Source organism: Oenanthe melanoleuca, chromosome 1 (assembly GCF_029582105.1).
Source record: "Oenanthe melanoleuca isolate GR-GAL-2019-014 chromosome 1, OMel1.0, whole genome shotgun sequence".
In the NCBI taxonomy this organism is placed as follows: Eukaryota; Metazoa; Chordata; class Aves; order Passeriformes; family Muscicapidae; genus Oenanthe; species Oenanthe melanoleuca.
The window spans coordinates 80796161-80815916 of NC_079333.1; the positions used below are offsets into that span (position 1 = coordinate 80796161).

The 19756-nt window shown below is 39.1% G+C and overlaps 1 protein-coding gene across 2 annotated transcripts in view; it reads left to right on the forward strand.

The window, feature by feature from the left end:
* GABRB3 (gamma-aminobutyric acid type A receptor subunit beta3) overlaps nucleotides 1-19756 on the forward strand; it is a 196313-nt gene that overhangs the window by 161473 nt on the left and 15084 nt on the right. For both annotated transcript variants that reach the window (XM_056498754.1, XM_056498763.1), the window contains 4 exons: nucleotides 4762-4844; nucleotides 5885-6022; nucleotides 13773-13925; nucleotides 19315-19559. In XM_056498754.1, coding sequence (XP_056354729.1) covers nucleotides 4762-4844; nucleotides 5885-6022; nucleotides 13773-13925; nucleotides 19315-19559 — 619 coding nt within the window. The remainder of the gene's footprint in view (nucleotides 1-4761; nucleotides 4845-5884; nucleotides 6023-13772; nucleotides 13926-19314; nucleotides 19560-19756) is intronic.

Sequence of the window (19756 nt, forward strand, 5' to 3'; positions counted from 1 at the left end):
CTGAGATATATTTTTTTTCTTTCATGTCAAGAAATATGCCCACAAGCAATGTAATAAAGCAAAGGAGATTAGAAATCTTGTGATCCTAGTAATGTGTAGAAATCTTTGTCACGCTTTAAAAACATTTGGACCCATTCAGGTGAGGATTATCTGTCATAGAGTAGTGTATTTGAATAAGCTGGCTTCCTCTTCTGCAAAATTCAAGTGTCCACAGCAGATGCATTTCACATAAATGGATTTGCTTAGCAGGGTTTTCACCAGTGCCTCATGTGTAGCACACTTCTTTTCTCTGCAAGCATGTAATATCCAGGGTGAGATATCCATGATATGAAGCAGCTACATTACACAGTGAAGAATGACTGTCTTAAATTAAATTGTGGCAAAATATTGGACATTGTGATCAAAAGGAAGAAAATATCTGAGCCTTACCTCTGCTGATTTAAAGACCTGTGCTTTGTGTTGTTCCATTACTACCCTACTTCCTCTGTAATGGGTTCAGAGCATCCCAGTGGCAATGGGCTCAAGCTGCAGTCCAGGGACTGTGTGGGTTGAGGCCAGAACTTGGTGTTTTTATGTGCCACAAAGCACAGGGTCACTCAGAATAATAGGTGAAATTTTGGAGGGTTGCAGCCAATTACAGAACATCCACAGAGCAAAGCAGTTCCTCAATACATATATAATTGAAAGTGATCCCAAGGCCACACTGGATATGTGTTCTCTTCTGAACAATGTAGGATTTATCACAATTTTGAAAGACTTGACCTTCAGTCGTCCAAGGTTCCTCTCTACTTTACAGAAAGCACTTTGCTACTGCAGTAGAAGTCTGTGATACTGGGGGAATGGAACAGTAGCTTTTTGAAGTTCAGCCCATATCTGGGTAGTTTTTTTCTTTGGGCAACACACTGAATTTGTTCTGTCCTCTTCAAAGCAGTCTACAAGGAAAATGATGATTAAACAGCTTTTTTAAATAAAAGACTAAGGAGGAAATTACTGTAGTCTGGGGATCAATAATAGAGTCTGACTGCTTGAGTATTTCTCATGCATAAACCTCTTGTTTTTAGGCAGTACAAGGTTAAAAGTAACTGGAGTGGAGGAATATAAGTATTTTATCTGAAAAGGTTCAGATCATTATTACCCATTTATGAAACATGATGAATGTTTGCAGGGTGAAAAGTTTACTTGTGATCAGTCAGACAAGGCAACCACGCTTACTTCTATTCTTTTTGGCTGAATGTGTTTCTGTATCAAGAAAGTGAGCTGTCAGGACTGTGACCTAGCCACATATGAAGTATGTTGTTCTGATTCATACTGTAAAATTTTGGGGACATAAAAGATCCTTCTCTCAGTTATGCATACAGCACCTCACAGCCCATCACAGATGGGGTTCCTATACAATATTATCTATACAGTATTATCAAAGGCAATGAGCCCAGGAATATAGTACCAGAGAAGGATAAGAAAATCTATATCCAGAGGAAATAAAACCAAAGTAGGAAATTATAAACAATTAAAAATATTTTACTTGTGTGTTGCTTTCACCCAAAATGTATGTGTCTGTGTCCCACTTCATCTTTGTCTGGCTCATAATCATTTCTTTGTCACTACTGTGATGATAAGTTCTTGAAACCTTGTTGACTTGTGTCAGGCACCATCCCATCCCAGAAAAAGTAAGCCTACTCTTCTTGGGATCATGCACAAGCCTGAGCCATTCATATTTGCTTTTGGTGGGCATTTGTGCAAGCTGAATTTGGTTGTTTGAATGTTCATTCAGGAGGGACCTCTGAGTACTAAACTTACTTTGAAAAACTGAGGTAAATTTGTTTCTGTCTATTTCTAGCTGTATATTCTTTTTCTAGTGACTATTTATTAAATTAAAAACATCCATTTTTCTGTAGTATAAAAAAGTTTCTTGAGCATGAATGTGTAATTTCTGGTACTGGAACTTGTGACACAAAACCACTAGAGTATGTGAACAGACCAAAATCAAAATACATTCCTTAAAAGTCATAACACAATTATTAAGTTGAATATAAGTTTGCCAGCTGTATAATTTTTTACAATGTTGTAAAATTAATCATTTGTGTTCTGTATGGCTGGCATTTAAAGCTAGTTATACAACATAATAGTTAAGAGTCTGCTAGCACATTCCCTTTTGTATCAACTCAGCTCATGTGGATTCTGCTGCAGGATCCCACATGAGACCTAGGTTAGTGTAGGCGAATCTCCCAAAGCATGGGAGAAAACCTTCATATCAACAATTTCCAAGCATGCCTACTTGTTTTACTTTGAACACAGTTATTATTTGACTCAGGAGCAAGATCCTTTCATTGCACAATCAGTATGGCTTTGTTAAGGTTATCATTGCTTGTTTATCAATAATCACAGATTTAAGAATAGGTTTTCTCCTCTAAGACCATATGCTAATCCTAGTTTTATATGCTTAGCTAGAGCTGCTCTTAGTCATCGTATTGAGGAGATATTCAAAGAATCATAGGAAGCTTTGGGTTGGAAAGGACCTTAAAAATCAACCAACCTTTGATTAAATTAGGTTGCTCGAAGCCCTGTCCAGGCTTGCCTTCAACACTTACAGGTATGCAGGATCCAGAACTTCTCTGGGCAACTTTTTCCAGTTCCTCACCATCCTCAAAGTCAAAATTTCATCCTAAAATCTGGTCTAAATCTACCACCTTTCAGTTTAAAGCCATTCCTCCTTATCCTACCACTACACATCCTTCTAAAAAGTCCAACTCCAGCTCTATTGTACCCTGTCTTTTGGTAGTGGAAAGCTGCTATAAGATCCCCCTGGAACCTTCACTTCTCCAGGCTGAACAACCCAGATGACTAATCATCTCCATAGTTAATATCCCCATGTCTTAGCACCCTGCCTGAGGTTCCAGAAGGGCATTTGCAAGTGTTGGTTGCTGAGAAGATGTTTCCCTAAACTGCAGAGAAACTGAGGAGCTGTTTGTACACTGCTCCAGCCCACTGGAATTTGTGTTAAGAGAGGAACCAGAGCAATTCCCAGATGTAGCTTGGAGGAAGGCTGACCTAGGTATCCTCTTGTGATACAGTCCTTAGTAGCTGAAACCCTGTGGGACTAGCATGAGAGTGTTCAGAGGACAGTCAGAGGAGTCAGCAGTGACAAAAGCATGACCATGCTCCAGGCAGGGCTGGAGAGCACAGAGATCAGGTGTGTGCCTTCCTTAGCTGCTGGTGGGGACACAAGTTAGAAGATGTGCTGAGTAATAGATCCTTGAGCTTTTTCCTCTCCTTCCTCATTCACTGCCTTTGGGCTCATACAATTGTCTCTCCCTGTGCAAAGAAATTACAATATTTTCTTGCAAAAGCAGCCCCTCAGTCAGGGAAGGGTGGCCTCTGTTGTCCTGTGAGATACCCATAATGATCGTAATCCCTTTCTTTAGATATTATGTAGTTACTAATCTAAAATGATCCCATATACTGAGGATAAATATTCTTTCCTTCCTTTTCATTGAGATTAGGTAGAACATTCATAATAAAAACATGTTTTGTTTTTTTTTACTGTGAAAAATGGGAATAAAGGCACCTAACTACTTTTTTCTCTTGAAACATTGGCCAGGAACTTTAAAGTAGTTTACCAGATTAGAAGACTGTAATTTGAATAGGTTAGTGAGTAAAAGAAAGAACTTCAGAGAAAACACATGGAAAAAAAAAATTAACATTGAGTGTTACAGCTTTTAGAAGTACATTTAAGGCATTTTCCCATCTTGTATTTATTAGCATAAATTATCACTAGAGTATTATTTGTTTGGGAACAAAGCGTGTGCAAGGTCCATGTCTTGTTTATATCAAAAGAGGATCAGTAAGGAATAGAGCTAGTCAGATTCCGAAGATAATTTAAATGTGAAATTTATATGAAGCCATTATAAAAACAATGATGCATAATAATGTACGTACCCTTGGTGAAGGCTATGATTCAGAAAAACATCAAAATATGCTGCAGATTAATTATGAGCATATGGTTATATCTGTCTAAAGTTAGTGTGAATATATAAATCCATTAGTTACAAAATAAAGTGACAGTGCTGTGTGAAGCTGTTAAGACAGTCGTTCTGGTTCCACATGATTATTATTGTTGGCTCTCCTGATATACAGGAGGCTGATGAATAATGCTGATGCATCACTAGTGAAGTGTTTTACAAAACCATCCTTAGGGTGCTAAATGGTTAAATAGACATAGTAGCAAAAGTGTATTGTTATTTGAGGAGAAAACTTAAAATTCAATGTGAAGCTTCATAACAAAATCCTCTTTGAATTTGAATACCAGGGAAGTAAAATTTAAAACAAAGCATTTTGCTGGACTTAAATTTTTTTTCTAACATTTCAGGGTTTTTTTCTAGACCTGCCACAAAACCAAGAAATCAGTTATTCATGCAGCCATAATCATTTTGACATTTGTAGCAGACTATTTTCACTTCATGGTTTCTGTTATAAAGTCATATCTTTTAATCTCAGCAAATGCTCATGTAATATTTGCATTGAGGATAGGTCCATTGGTCCCCAAAGGGGCTGGTTGCATAAGGGTAATTCACAGTTGTTCCACTGAAAGTCAGTGTAGCTGCTGCTCTTTTAGGCTGCTGTTCAGTATAAAAATACAGACCAGATTCTCAGTTATTTTAAGCTGTTCTTCAGAGGGTCTTCACTTTGGAAGATAAACAGCCCCATCCCCCAAAACCTGGATTACTGGCTGTTTGGTAAAACTGTTTGATGCTTGTATTTCAGAATCACAACCACTGCAGCATGTATGATGGACTTGAGAAGATACCCATTAGATGAACAGAACTGTACTCTGGAAATAGAAAGCTGTATGTACCTCAGCAAATGCATGTGAAATCTAATTTGGATCTAGGTGTTTTGTTTTGTTTTCTGTTCTATAAAACTGCAATATTTACACGTGCGTGTATCAACACTATTTGAATCATGTAATTATCACCATTTGGATTTTTTTTTGGTCTGTTTATTTGAATTATTAAAAGATATAAGGAGTCATCCATTTCCAGATAGATGAATGATCCTAGAAAATTAGGTTGGAACAGAATGAAATAATTTGGTATTCCTGCCTGACTTGGCAGAGGTAGTGACTGGATGCTTATCTTCTCAACATGAGAGATGAATATTTGTATTTTTATTAGATTTATTTTCAAGAGAGCAAACACTGTGATACAATTTTCTTTCAGTATGCTTTATTATGTGTGGATCATCTTGGTGCAGGACCTACCCTGGGAATTCAGATTGACCCTATTTATGATTTGAAATTGTGTTTAAAAAGAACAATATTCTCTTTTTCACCTAGTCATGTCCTAGGATTGCAATATTCAGATGTATATTTGCACTTCAGAAGTACCTGGTCCATTTCTGCTACTGGCTGGAAATTTCTTATACAGAAAATACTAGTATATATTCCATATTCTGCTGCAGTCCTCCACTAGTGGAAGCTAGTGGAAGTGATGCAACTCAGAGTTTACTGTGAGTGGAAAAGGTTTGTCCTAGTTATGTTTCTGTGTTTTCAGAGAAAATAATCAACATTTTTCTGATGATTATCAGTGTAAATATACATTTGGTTTCAGTGTTAAATACATTTGATATCCTAAATCTTGGATAATGTTTCCTTCTCACTGTGACCATTAGTGAATAATATATGAGTGATAAAAGATAAAATAAAAAGAAAGTGAGTATTTTGCCTAAAATTCCCAGGCAGACTGTAATGGTGTAGCAATTTGGGAGACCTTCCCACAGGCAAAACACCATACAGCTCTCCAGCTGTTCCAGTTCTTTTTGTTGTCTCAAATGTCAAGCTGCATGTTTGAATCTGCTGTTATTGCTGACTTTCTTGCTTTGCCTGCAGATGGCTACACAACTGATGACATAGAGTTCTACTGGAGAGGTGGAGATAATGCAGTCACTGGTGTGGAGAGGATTGAACTTCCTCAGTTCTCTATTGTGGAATACAGACTGGTGTCAAAGAATGTTGTCTTTGCCACAGGCAAGTATTGCCATTTGCCCATTTAGTGTTTAATTTTCTTGTGCATGAAAATTACTGTTTTATTAATAATAATTAGCTATTATTACCAGTCATGATATGTAGCCTGTGTTGCATGTTTGGTAAAGAAATTGCTTGACAAAGCATGGAGGTAGGAGCCCATGAAAATTCCAGACCTGCATTCAGCTCTGGGACCTCCAACACAAGAGGGACATGGACCTGTTGGAACAAGTCTGTAGGAGGGCCACAAAGATGGTCAGGGACTGGAGCCCCTCTCCAGTGAAAACAGGCTGAGAGCTGGGGTTAAGCCTGGAAAAGAGAATCTTCTAGCAGCCTTCCAGTGTTTAATGGGACCAACAAGAGAGCTAGGGAGGGAATTTTACAAAAAAGTGTAGTGACAGCACAAGGGAAAATAAAATACTGAATACTTTTCATACTGAAAGAGGGTATATTTAGATCAGATATGGGAAGAAATTCTTTATTGTAACGATGGATGGAGGTTGGCTTTGAGGAGCTGGTCTAGTCAAAAGTGTCCCTGCCTATGATAGTGGGGTTGTAACTATGTAGTCTTTAAGGTCCCTTTCAACCCAAATTTTGTGATTCTTTGTCTCCTTGTTTAGTTTTCTTTTTCTTGCATGTATGTGATACTTAACTAGACACTTATATATCTATGATCTAAATAAATATTATGTCATTCACCTCTGAATCATGAGTTTAAGTGGGGCCTATAGGGTTACTGATCATACATAAATGTGTTTTGGCATGCTAGGTGAAAAGCCACCAATTTTATAAACACCTCCCTGCAACTTTTCAATGCACGTTTGTTTTGTTGTTATATAGTGAATTTAATGCCTTTTGTCTCTTGATTTGCACTAATGGACATTATACATAGCCATCCAATGCATTTGTTGTCATTGTTAAGTGCTAAAATTAAATCCCTGCTTGTTTCCTTGAAGGTGGAATGAAAGTTAGTAGTAACTCACAGCACTGGATGATTACAAAGTACAAGGTTGATTTACATATTTGATGTTAGATACCAAAACAGGAATAGATGTGGCAAAACCAAAGCAGCACAGAAAGCCATCAGCACATGTGGGGCCATTATTTGGCTCGTTCTTGGGGGCCTTCAGGTTTCCAGTGCTGTTCAGACCACAGGAGTGTGCTGTTCCATCTGTCTCAGCACACCAGAACAAATAAAGCACAGCTCCATCATGTTTGTGAGCATTGCTTCCCCCACTCTTTGGACACAGCATCTGTTTCAAAGTACACAGAAACACAAGTTGCATTGCAGAACAAAATGTAAATATTACTGGAAATTATTATGAGGGGGTTTGCCAGCTGCTGATGTTCTTGTTTCCCATTGTGAATGGAAGATTTTTTTTCTATAGAGAATCAGTTGCTCCATCAGTTGCTCTAATCCTATATCCTGTCCTGCAGCTGGTGTCACCTTTGGCAGCCAGGGCTTACCTGCACCCCTGCAGGACTGGATATGCCTTTGTAGGAAGGCTCTATTAGACAACAAAGAGAATACAGAGAACTTTTATGACAGTCCAAGGCCACCTTTTAGTTCAGTATGAAATATTTCACTAAATGCATGACTTAGTAATGTAGAGAGGAGAGATTTGTAAGAATCAGGCAAACAAGAAATCCAAAGAGAGAGGTGACAATACAGGAGAGACTTAAACTAGGAGCACATATTTCTGTGACTGGCCAAATGTTCAGAATAATAATGGTTCTTTCTTTAAAAAAAAAAAACAAAACTAGTGAAAGGAATAAAAAAAGTCTCATGTTTCAGGGTTTAGGACAGCTTGGCATTAGGGAATCACAGAGAACACAATGTTTCTTGTACCATTTTCTGAAACATTTCATTTTTTTCACTGATGAAGGCACAATACTGAATTTACTATTGCTTTGATACAGGGCATTATAAAAATGCTTGATTAATTATGACATTTTATGACAAGTATTTTCATGCAGAGAAACATCACATTTGTTTCTCAAAACCACATGTTTAAATCTAAATCTAAAGCATGCTAGATCTGATATATAAAGTCAGCAGCACTTTTCAAGTTTCTTCTCAAGAGTTTCTTACAGTTCTAGTAATTAGGGCCAGTTTCTACATTTTTTTGGAAAATAAGGCATGTTTTTGGCTTTGAGGTTATTGAAGTCTCAGGGGGAGATATTAGTTCTTTGAGTGCAATATCTCAGTGAACATTTCAGAGATTTCAGTTGTAGTGTTCTTTGATTGAATGAAACTAAAAGAAGACTTCAGAGTCATGCCATAAACAGCTTTTGGATCAGTTATTTCTCCTATCCTTTGAGAGAAACTGTGCTGAATAATCTTGTGTAACTTGGGCAAAGGGAAAAATCTGTTCCCATAGTTACTACAGAGAAGAAATGGTAGCATGGGAAAACCCCAATTGATAATGACAGAAATCTGGGTGGAGCTGCAAGAATGCAGGAGGAACTGCATGCCTGTTGAACTATAGAATGGAAGGTAAAATTTATCTTGACAAATTAGCAAAATGTGTCTGGAAAAATATAAAATTCAGTATGGACAAGTTCAAAATACAGCATCTGTGTAACTAATTATTCCTATCCAAATTGAGGATAGAGAATGCCAGGCTGTGCCAGGGTTCTTTGTCTAGAAATATGGGGGTTGTTGTTGATCTCAGACTGAACACGAGCCAATAAGATCTTTTTTGGGAGAAAAAGAAAATAAACTAACAAAACCACAAATCCCATCATGAAAAGAAGTTTGATTTACATTGACAATGCTTGAGCTTAGTATTTGTGGTCAATGGTAGCACTCTTGAAAGCAGTAATGGAGCCATAGAAGAGGGTTTATGGAAATAAGCAAGTGTGAGTGAAAATCTAGAAAACAGCAAACCTGAGATTAGTGGAGAAACAAATATGGTCATGTAGTTTAAAAAAAGGAGAACACTTGATTGGGAAGTAAATAAAACCTTCTAGAAGGTATCTGCAAAGCCATGTACAATAGTCTGATCTCTTTATTCATTATTTTTAAGTTGCTATGAAGAAGAAATATCTGGTTTGACTATCTTTCTAACCCCAGCTGAAGGCCATACAGGATACCATAAGATATTGAAATGGCACTGGATGCCCATGTGTCAGTAACTGAATTAAGCCCACAGTCAACTGCTATCCAATCAGTGCTGTCAGTGAAGCCTGAACAGTATTCATCTCTTGAATACTTCTGTTTTCTCAAATGAATATTTAAAGACTATTCAGATGTCTAAACATAACAATCAGCTGCTTCTTGAGCTGCTGTGGAAGATCCTGGTTAGCACTTGGGCTGCTGTTCTGGCCTCTTACATCCTTGTGTCCTGTGTTCACCATCTAGTGCTTCAGCTTTGATTACTGAAGCAGTGTTCTCTTCTGCTCTTCTTCAGCCTATCACATCTCAAATGGCTTTAGACTCCTCAGTATAGGCATTTAAATCACACCCTTAGATTCAGCTGGCTCTAAGTCCAGATTTCCATGGTTCCCACTAACAGTTCATGCTCCATCCATGTGCAAATATCTGCATTCAAACACCTGAAATGTAGTGCTAAATCTGTTACTTGAATCTGCCTCCTAAACATTGATATTCCAAATGCTTAGATAAAGAACAGGAATGTAAAACACCACCTAAAAGCTTCAAGTCACATAGAAGTCAAATCATAGTACCAACCTGTAGGTAACAGGAGGGTGGTCTTAAAATATTTGAAAATGAAATATGTGCTGTATTCTGAAAAATCAGTACATAAAGTACATTTCCAATTAGCTGAAGAACCTTCCCAGAAGTACAAATTAAAATAAGAGTTCTGTAACTGACCAACTCTGTTATCTTGTTTCGTACTTGGATAAAACAGCAAGAGACTAATTTAGTCTTGAAGCCAGATATTTCAGCTTGCTAGCTTTTAATGAAATTGGAACAGAAACAAGTAATCTCTTTTTATCAAGTGCCCAAGTATGTGAAAAAGGAATATTTGGGGCTCAATTATTGATTAAGTATTTTTGTACTTTCATTTCCAATACTTTTAAATACTTCTGGCAAAGATTTAAATCTGGCAAGATTTAAATACTTCTGGAAAAATTCTGTTATTCCTATACTATTTAAATTAGGCCATATACATCAACATGTTATATGAGATGGGAGGAAGGATAGCAAGGCAAAACAAGGTACAAACAAAAAAAACCACAAAATTTTAATGGAAACTTAACAACCAGAATTTCCTGTTAATTAATCTCTCAATGTACTGAGCTTTAATTGACAAATCATTATGCAATCATAATCAGACAAGCAACAGTGTAATTGCTGTGCTTACCCAGAAATCAACTTATATTAAATAAGTGATCCACAGAATGGATCTTTCTTAGATAAAGAAAGATCTGGACTTACAGTCCTTGCTCTGTGAAGGTTTGGACTCATCCTTTTCACATTCAGACAAATGGGAAATAAGGAGGGGTCCTTCTTTTAATTGTTTTTTTCCACAGACTCCTGTGGTCTGTTTGCTGGAGGTGAGATATGGTAGCAGAGATGGCAGGCTGGAGGCAGGGTCCATAGATAGTTTTTGGAGACATAAAAGCAATTCAATTGAAAGTAATAAAAACTGTCATAGTCTCAGGGAGAGGTACCTAAAGGAGAAACCTGGCTATATAGTATGAAAAAAACAAGGCTACCAGTTCATGTTTGAATTCCAATCTGACCCTAAGAAAGTCTATACTCTACTAAATGTGTCAGCTGCAATAAGCAGCTGTAATGCCAGCATGACTTTGTTTAGATTGCCCAGGAGCCTCACTCCATCAAAATCTACTCTGAGCCTTGCAGGGTTTGGATTCGTCTCGTTCTGATTTATGGTGAATATAATTTCAGTGTCAACATTTGAACTAGATATCTGAGTTGGTCAGAATCTAGTCTACAGTTGGTAGAGTCTGGAGGCAAATTCAGTACACTATAGGAATCCATTTTAGGAGGTGGTGGATAATTTTCTAGGCTTCATTTGCTGGATGAACTGGAGCTTAGATGCCAAGCTCTTGTGTAAGCAGTTTGAGTTGCTTAATCAACTGCTATTGGAGAGGGCATAAGCAGTCTTTGTAGTATCCATGTGCTGATCAAAAAGATACAGGGGGTGTATCATGTTCATCAGCTGTGTGCTGGTGTCTGAGATGTCCCAGGGCATCTCTAAAGGATCAGGGCACCATCAGATTAGCAACTGAATCTCTCTGTTACAGTCAACTCCAGCTCAAGAGCAGGAGGACAGAGAGCTCTGACAGCCCTGGCCCTAGACATGGTTCTTGGGGTTGAATTTCAGGACAAAGAACCTGGTGCTTGAAGCTTATTTAGGTTGGTGTCTCTGGCCTTGAGGTCAGCTCTCTGGGGAGTCCACCTTTAAAGCCAGATCTCACTAGTTTCAGCTAGATAGAAATGGTGCTGAGGTAATGGATGATGGTCAGAGATAAAGCATTGAAGATAAATGTCAAAAGTTCACTCTGTTAGAAGGTTTCTCTGTTTGGGATTTCATTACTGAACATGACTAACATATATGACACATTATTCTCTCCCCTGCTGATAGATACCTCTTTCATCTACACCATTTTCTGTGCTTTATCAATGGTGAAATTCTCTCTTCCTTCTCTGAATTTCCCTAGTGCATCCAGGGTCCTTGGCTCTGGAGCAAACCAAGAATTGACTTTGATTCAGTGAATCAGTTCTACTGAACTTTCTGGAATTAATCCTTCATGCTATTTAATCAAATAATCAGTATTTTATGGGAGATTTTTCAGTTGTCACCTCTGTCAATTATATTCCACATATATTCAGACCTGGACAGGACTTTTGGAAAGTTTTATACACATTTATAGAGAATCCTTTGAGTTAAGGATTATATTAAATATTTTTTCTCAACAGAGCTTTATAAAGATTTCTGTCTGATGTTCTACTCTTATTGCAGAAAGGTGATCAGACCTACTGCATTTTTCATGTATTTCGTGATGGCAGTGTTTATATATTTCATTATGGTCTCCTGTTTTATTTATATAGTCTGCAGACACAAGGCCACAGAAACATTTTTGTAAGAATTCAAATGAAAAAGTCACGCTTTGCAAAAAAAAAAGCAGGCCTGGTTTCAATGAGAGAACTTGTCTTTTGAAGTAAAACATTGTTCACTGGAAAACGAAGGTGTTAAGCAAGTTGCAGTATAGATGTTTGCTTGCTGAAAATGTTGTTGACTGCTTCAAACAGCAGAAAACCTTGGTCTAATCAGGATGAAATACATCCTTCTGATGCCACCAGTGTACTTCTGTTGGTGAAACTAAAAGGCATTTCATTGTGGAAAACAATGCTTCTGATTGAAGTAATCACAGCAACCAGATACACCTACCAGATATTTCTGTTCCCAGTCATAGTTGTTCTGAGATTGTTTGATACAACTGTTAAGGATATTTGCACAAATTTGATATTATCTAGATGCTCCTGCTGCCTGGAAATGGTGTGGCATTTTTCTGTTGTATGAGTCAAAAGTGTAATGAACTATCAGGAATGTGATGGAGAGAAATTTGCAGTTTTCTATTCCTTCTTTCCCTTTCTTTCTTAGGAAATCCATCATTCATGTCTATATGGGCAAATTTAGTTTCTTAAGCCATATGAAAGCATATAATATAATTTAAAGGGAAGTTTTTAATTTTTCATTTTTTCTCTAGATGTAATCTTTCATATATTTTACATATTTGCATTAGAATGGGTGGGAAGTGTTCTAATATCTGGTTGGGTTCTTGGTATGTGCTGAAATTTTTTTTAGGATGTTGACTAATTAGATCTTTTAGATGAGCTGTTAGAAGTATATCTAAGACTGGTAGTGTGAACACTGAAATCATGGAGCTAATGTGTGAATGACTACCTTTTCCTTATACAGCTGTACTCAGATTTAATCATCTTTGCATTTGGTGAAAAAAGCCACAATTATTTTTAACAATTTGAGATTTCTAAATATATTTGAAAGTATGTCTAAAATATATTCAGTAAGATTAACACCAATTCAGGAAGATATACATCAATTTGAAATTAAGTTGGTATTGAGATTATTATTTTAATTTTTAATTTTTTCTGTTATAACTGTTCATTATATATATATATATATATATATATACACACACACACAAAATTCAGCTTTTTTTTCTTTAAAATGTGTTTGGAAGAAAAATTTGGGCTGGCTGTGATTGATGTTAGAGGATCTAGTCTGAAGGCTTTTCCTTTAGTAGAATTCATTACAATTTATGTTTGACACCACAGGTCACAGTCACATGTTTCTTATAGTTCAGATGTAATTAAGAGGTTTCATCTCTTGAACAATTCCTCATTGTAAATGAGAAGCTATGAGAAACATTACTTATTCTCTCAGTATAAATTCTATAAAGGAAACTGTGTACTTGGCTAAGTATTTTATTTGGAGACCTAAGCATTTGTTTTTAAAAACTAACTGGTGCTCACCTCTCTGTTCAATAGTCCAAAGTAATTTACTGTCTCTCTTTTCTTCCCAAATACAAATTACTTGGCTATCACTGTATTCATTGCAAGGTTTCTTTTAATACCAATGAGTAATACAGTGAAGGTGTCATCCCTACTGTTCTGCAGATGTCATACTACCCCACAAAATGTGCATGCTTTAGTTTCTGCAGAAACTGAAGGCAGCTATCTACAAGTGTCTTTCCTTCAGTATAAATAACAGTGTTTTCCTCTCTCTTTTCTCAGGTGCCTATCCAAGACTCTCACTGAGCTTCAGGTTGAAGAGAAATATAGGCTACTTTATTCTTCAAACCTATATGCCCTCCATACTGATTACCATTTTATCATGGGTGTCATTCTGGATCAATTATGATGCATCAGCAGCCAGAGTTGCCCTTGGTATGTGCTAAGAATGAGTGGGACATTAAAATGTCAGATTAATGTAGCCTTCAGAGGTTGCTAAAAGCTACAGTGTGATGTCATTGTTTTGATATTCCAAATTAATTTGTGTCAAAATCATGTCATCCAGTATTGCCTCAAAAGTGATGTTTTCCCCTGCATGCAGGAGTGTAAAATCTCTGACATGAGCTGCTCATACAGGTCCCAGACTGGTTCTCATCAAAGTTAATGTTGTTGTCAGTGAGTTCATCTAGGAGAGCAGCTCCACAATTGTACTTGAGCGTGGGCTTTAGTCCAGCTCAGTGTGGGAGGACAAGTGTGGCTCCTCCTGAGGTCCTGGTGCTTTAACTGACACTCCAAGAGAGTTCAAGAACCATTGCTAGTTCAGCACACAGGGGCACACCAGCTGTGGACCATACCATGGCACCTAACCTCAGGGTACACAGTATGTTAAGTGCATGTTTATGACAGCTTAAAGTGTCATTTACCTCGTGACAGAAAAACATGGATTTGGCACAGGTATTTTCAGAACTTTTCAGATCAAAGTATCCCTTAAATAAGGGAAGGTCACTAGAAAATTTCTGCTCTTGATTCATGGGAGGGAAGGGATGCCACCAGAAGAATCTTGACAAGTTTGAGAGGTGAATGCATGAACCTCATGAAGTTCAGCAAGGCCAAGTGCAAGATCCTGCATGTGGGTCAGGCAATCCCCAGCACAAGTACAGGCTGGTAGAGAATGAGTTGAGAAACAGCTCTGAGGAGAAGGATTTGGGTTGTTGGTTGCCAAGGAGCTCGACGTGTCCCAGCAATGTGCACTTGCAGTCCAGAAAGCCAACTGTGTCTGGGCTGCACAAAATCAGCGTGGCCAGCAGGGTGAGGGAGGGGATCCTTCTCCTCAACTCTGCTCTCATGACACCCCAGATGGAATACTGGATCCAGATTTGGGGTCCCCAGCGTGAGAAGGTCATGGACCTGTTGGAGTGAGTCCAGAGAAGGGCCAGGAAGGTGATCAGGGGCTGGAGCACCTCCCCTGTCAAGGCAGGCCAGGAGAGTTGGTTCTGGTCAGCCTAAAGGGTACCCAAAGAGGGCCTGCAGGAGAGCTGGGAAGGGCCTTCATACAAGGACATGTAGTGAAAAAACAAGGAGGAATGGCTTCAAATGACAGAGGGTAGATGTAGATGAAGAGACTGTTGATTGTAAGGGTGGTGATGCACTGGAACAGGCTGCCCACAGAAGTTGTGACTTTGCCATCCCTTGAGGTGTTGAAGGCCAAGTTGGATGTGTCTTTGAGCAACTTGATCTAGTGGAAGGTCCCTGTGCATGGCAGCTAACTTAGGTGGTGTTTAAGGTCCCTTCCAAGCCAAACCATTCTGTGATTCTGTCATAGTTTAGGAATGGTATTCTCCAGTTTAGTTCTTCTACTAAAACCACACTGCTACCTGCTTCCCCCTGTCCCCTTGAGGGTGGCTGGAGAGAATTGGAGGCACAAAGGGCAAAGATCCAAGGCTGAGGTAAGAACAATTTACTGGAAACAGCACTGAGATAAGAAATTTAACAGGATCAGCAACAAGCTAATAACAAAACTGTGCAAAAGAGAGTGTGATTCACAAACAAACATGCTCATTGTGGAACTCATGACTCAATGGGGGCCACACTTGCCTCAACCTGAAGAGAAGCCTTCCTCCCAGAAAAAGAATCCCTTCCTTCAACCTCTGGCAATGATGTGAGGTGGTATAGACTAACCTCTGGGCTCTAGCCATGCCCCCTCTTGGCTGCTGCAAAAATTAACCCAGTTCTGGCCAGAGCCAGGACAGATTCTATGAAAATATCTCACAGCAAATATTTCATCTTTACAGAAGCATACTCAGGGATAGCTGTAGCTAAGGAAGACAAAATGGATCTGTAATTCCTTATAAATACTTCTGCCTCACATTTTGTCCCAAATTCTGTCTTTAGCCCTGTGCTAACTGCAGTTACTGTGTGCAATAATCCTGCATGTCCTGTGGATTAGCTGGTGCTACAGGCATGACACAGTCTGGCATTACCACTCAGCAGCCAGTGTTTGTTTAGCAGCTTGGAGCTAAGTTGTAGCTTAATAGGAAGTGGGATATAGAGCCCAAACTTACCTGATGTGTTCATAAATGAGCTACTGGATAGCAGAGATCCACCCAGGTGGACCCAGTGAGGGCAGCACTTCAAACACAGCCACCAGCATCTAGATGCATACTGGCCAGGACTGCAGAGAACAGATGGTCAGGTAGAAGTTATCATACCCAGTGACATTCCATGCCCTTCTGTTACAGGTTCATGACATTTTTTCCTCGTTTAAGGAGCAAGACTGTCTCATGTGGCCCATTTCTGTGTAGCACAAGTTCATCAAGTACTGTAAGAGAAATATTAGAACAAAAATCAGAGACTACAAGGCAAGCTCAGGAGACCAGATGTTCTATTTCCAATTGGTACAAAGTCCTTTTGAGAGGACAAAAATCCATCTAACAGTTTCTTCTCAGAAAACAATTAGTGCCTTGGTGATTATGGCTGTGGCATTTGTATAATAATGTTCAGTATCAAGGGTCTAATCCTATGTTCCTTTGTATACCCCCTTATTAGTCTTAAGCTGGTATCACATAATCACAGAAAATGGTGAGTTGGAAGGTCCCACAAGGGACCCCCAGGAGTCAGACTCCTGTCCCTGCACAGGACCATTTCCCAGAGTCACACCATGGGTCCAGGAGCATTGTCCAAATGCTTCTTGAACTCTGTCAGGCTGGTGCTGTGACCACTGCCATGGGGAGCTGCTCCGGGGCCAATCACCCTCTGGGTGAACACCCTTTTTCTAATATCCAACCTAAGCCTCCCCTGACACAGCTTTAGGGCATTTCCTTGGGTCCTGTCCCTGGTCACCACAGAGAAGAGATCAGTCACTGTCCCTCCTCTTCCCCTCAAGAAGTTGCAGACTGCAATGAGGTCTCCAGGCTGAGCAGATTGAGTGACTTAACTTGCTCATCATATGGCTTCCCCTCATGGTCTTTCATGATCTTTGTTGCCCTCCATTGGACACTTGGACACTTTCTAATAGCTCAATATCTCTTTTTTATATTGTGCCCAAACTGCACACAAGATTCAAGGTGCAGAGCAGGGCAATCCCCTCCCTTGCTGGCACTGCTGGGCCAGGACAGGGTTGGCCCTGCTGGCTGCCAAGACACTTCTGGCTCATGTTCAAGTTGCCATCCACCAGGACACCCAGCACTTTCTGCAGCTGCTCTCCAGCCTTTTGTTCCCCAGTCTGTCTGTAGGTTGAGGTTTTCCCCATCCCAGGTGCAGAACCCAGCACTTCCCCTTATTGAATGTCACATGGTTGGTGACTGCCCGTCCTGTCCTCTAATTTGTCAAGGTCTCTGCAGGGCCTTCCTGCCTCCAGGGGAGACAAAAGCTGCTCCCAGTTATGTAGTGTCTGTGAACTTACATAGCATCCTAATGTGAAGTGGTATAAAAGTTTAAAGGCAATATAGCACCTTTGGAAATATATGGCTGGCTTTGAAAAGCGCAGCACAGAGAAGGTATGCCTGATTTCCTAAGAATTTGTTCAGGGAAGCATTCCCTGTACAGTTCTTGGGACACAAACTTTTACTCAACTCCTGCAAGGAGCCTGCATTCTCTGCAAGAGCCTGGTTCTATTCATTCACTCCCATGTTTTGCCCCTGTGCCTGATCCCTTGCTGCACTAAACCAAAGAGTTGCCTCCAGGGAGAAGCCAAGGTACAGAGCAAAGGCCAGCTCATTCCAGAGACTATTGCTATGGACACTGCAGGCATCTGATAGGTGATACAGGGCTGATCTCAGAGAAATTCAAACCTGTCAGTTCTGCTCTCTCAAACTTTTGCTAGTTAGCCCTAGAAGTTCCTTAATTCAGCCCTTTCAGTGAGCAGAAGAATAATCTCTGTAGTCCTCCATTGTGGGAAGGACTATAATCACACAATTACCTTATTTTCTTGTCCTGGGGGAGTGTCAGCTTCTTCCCCCTCTGCTGTGCTTTAAAATAAATTCTTGAGCTTCAGGACATTTGGCTGCAGGATTTCAGGATCTCCCAGGGAATGTATTTTCCTTTGGTTAGTGGTAGCCACCTTTCTATTCAGTGTGCTTAATATTCTGGATCACCAGACATCTGACATAATGCACACTTGCTTCACAGTTTAGAGGAAAAGCACTGAAAACTGCATGACACTAACCCACTAAATACCCAAAATATCTGTTGCACAATCTCATAGGGTACTACTACAGTTCCCTGGAGTGACACTGCTTACACTGACAGCTTGACTTTGAGTTATGTTGTCTCTATTTCTGTCTCTTCAGGTAAAAGAAGCTGTGCTTTATTATATGGCAACAATTTTATTTCGTCCCTTATTTTTGTTCTGCTTGTATTTTAGTGACTACTTGTAAACTGATGGTATAATTATGGAATCAAAGAAAATAGTAATGGAGGAGACCTAATAGATTGACTTGCCTTGAAATGAGACTTATTCCACAAATCAGTGTTTTCAGCAACCTATGATTTGCAATTCCCATAGAATTTCCAGCAGAGATACAGATCCTGCAGTTTATTGTGAATTCAGGCAGACTGACAATATATTTGCTTTTCTTTCTAGATTTTCAAAACAATACTCTCTAATATATTTTCAGGTGCTATTTCCAACCTTAGATAAATACCTTGACATAAGGTTGATATAGATATTTTGTAGATATTTTATTAGTGTCTGGTTTGTTGATATAAAAATGCTGCTCTCCCTCCTTCTTCCTTCCAAAAATTCACATACCTGTCTGTCTCTCATTGCTCACCTCACTTGTTTCTATGTAACTAGCCTATTGCTCCAAATTAGTCATCTCAAATTCCACTTATATATTGTCCTTTCCTGAAATAGGTATCTGAAATAGATGGGATGAACTGCTCTAGAAAGATACTTGTCTCTCCCCATCTACTACAAGGAGACTCTGCAGGACTGACATCAACCAACTGCCTAACTCTTAGAAATTTAAAATTGCAGGAGAAGTCTTTCCCCATCTGTGGGGAACTGTTCTTGTTGCACATCAGTTTGGTCTCCATGGAGGAGATTTTCAGTACAGCTACACTGGCTTCCATGGAGCTATGTTAACTCCTGGCAGTGGTGCCAGACCCGCTTGTTAGCTGTTACCCTGCTCATAGGAAGGAAATTATTGTAACAGAATAACAGTGCATCAAGTTTTAATTTTGCTTTTTTTGAAGTGATGTTATCTGCAAGACATCTTTTACAAACTTAAAAGCTTCTTCCCACTGACAAGGCATATTTGGCAAGAAGGAAAATCAAATTGAATGCTCGGAGTTGTAAGATGTGTGATCTTTTTTCTTTGTATAGGAATTACGACTGTGCTGACCATGACAACAATCAACACTCACCTGCGAGAGACTTTGCCTAAAATTCCATATGTTAAAGCCATTGACATGTATCTCATGGGCTGTTTTGTGTTTGTCTTCTTGGCCTTACTTGAATATGCCTTTGTCAACTACATTTTCTTTGGGAAAGGCCCTCAAAGGCAGAAGAAACTTGCAGAAAAAACAACAAAGGCAAACAACGATCGCTCGAGGTTTGAAGGCAGTCGGGTAGGTTTCTTTAATTTGTATATATTCGCTGTATTTTTACATTGCAAAGACTATTGGTATGAAAAAAACAAAAAGACTTGTGTAAAAACATTACTGTCTGGTCACAACCAGCCACATATTTTTGTGGACAAACGTGGCCGTTTTCATTTTCAGGGACCGACGTAGAAGAATATATGTAGGTGTACAGATGTGGAAGT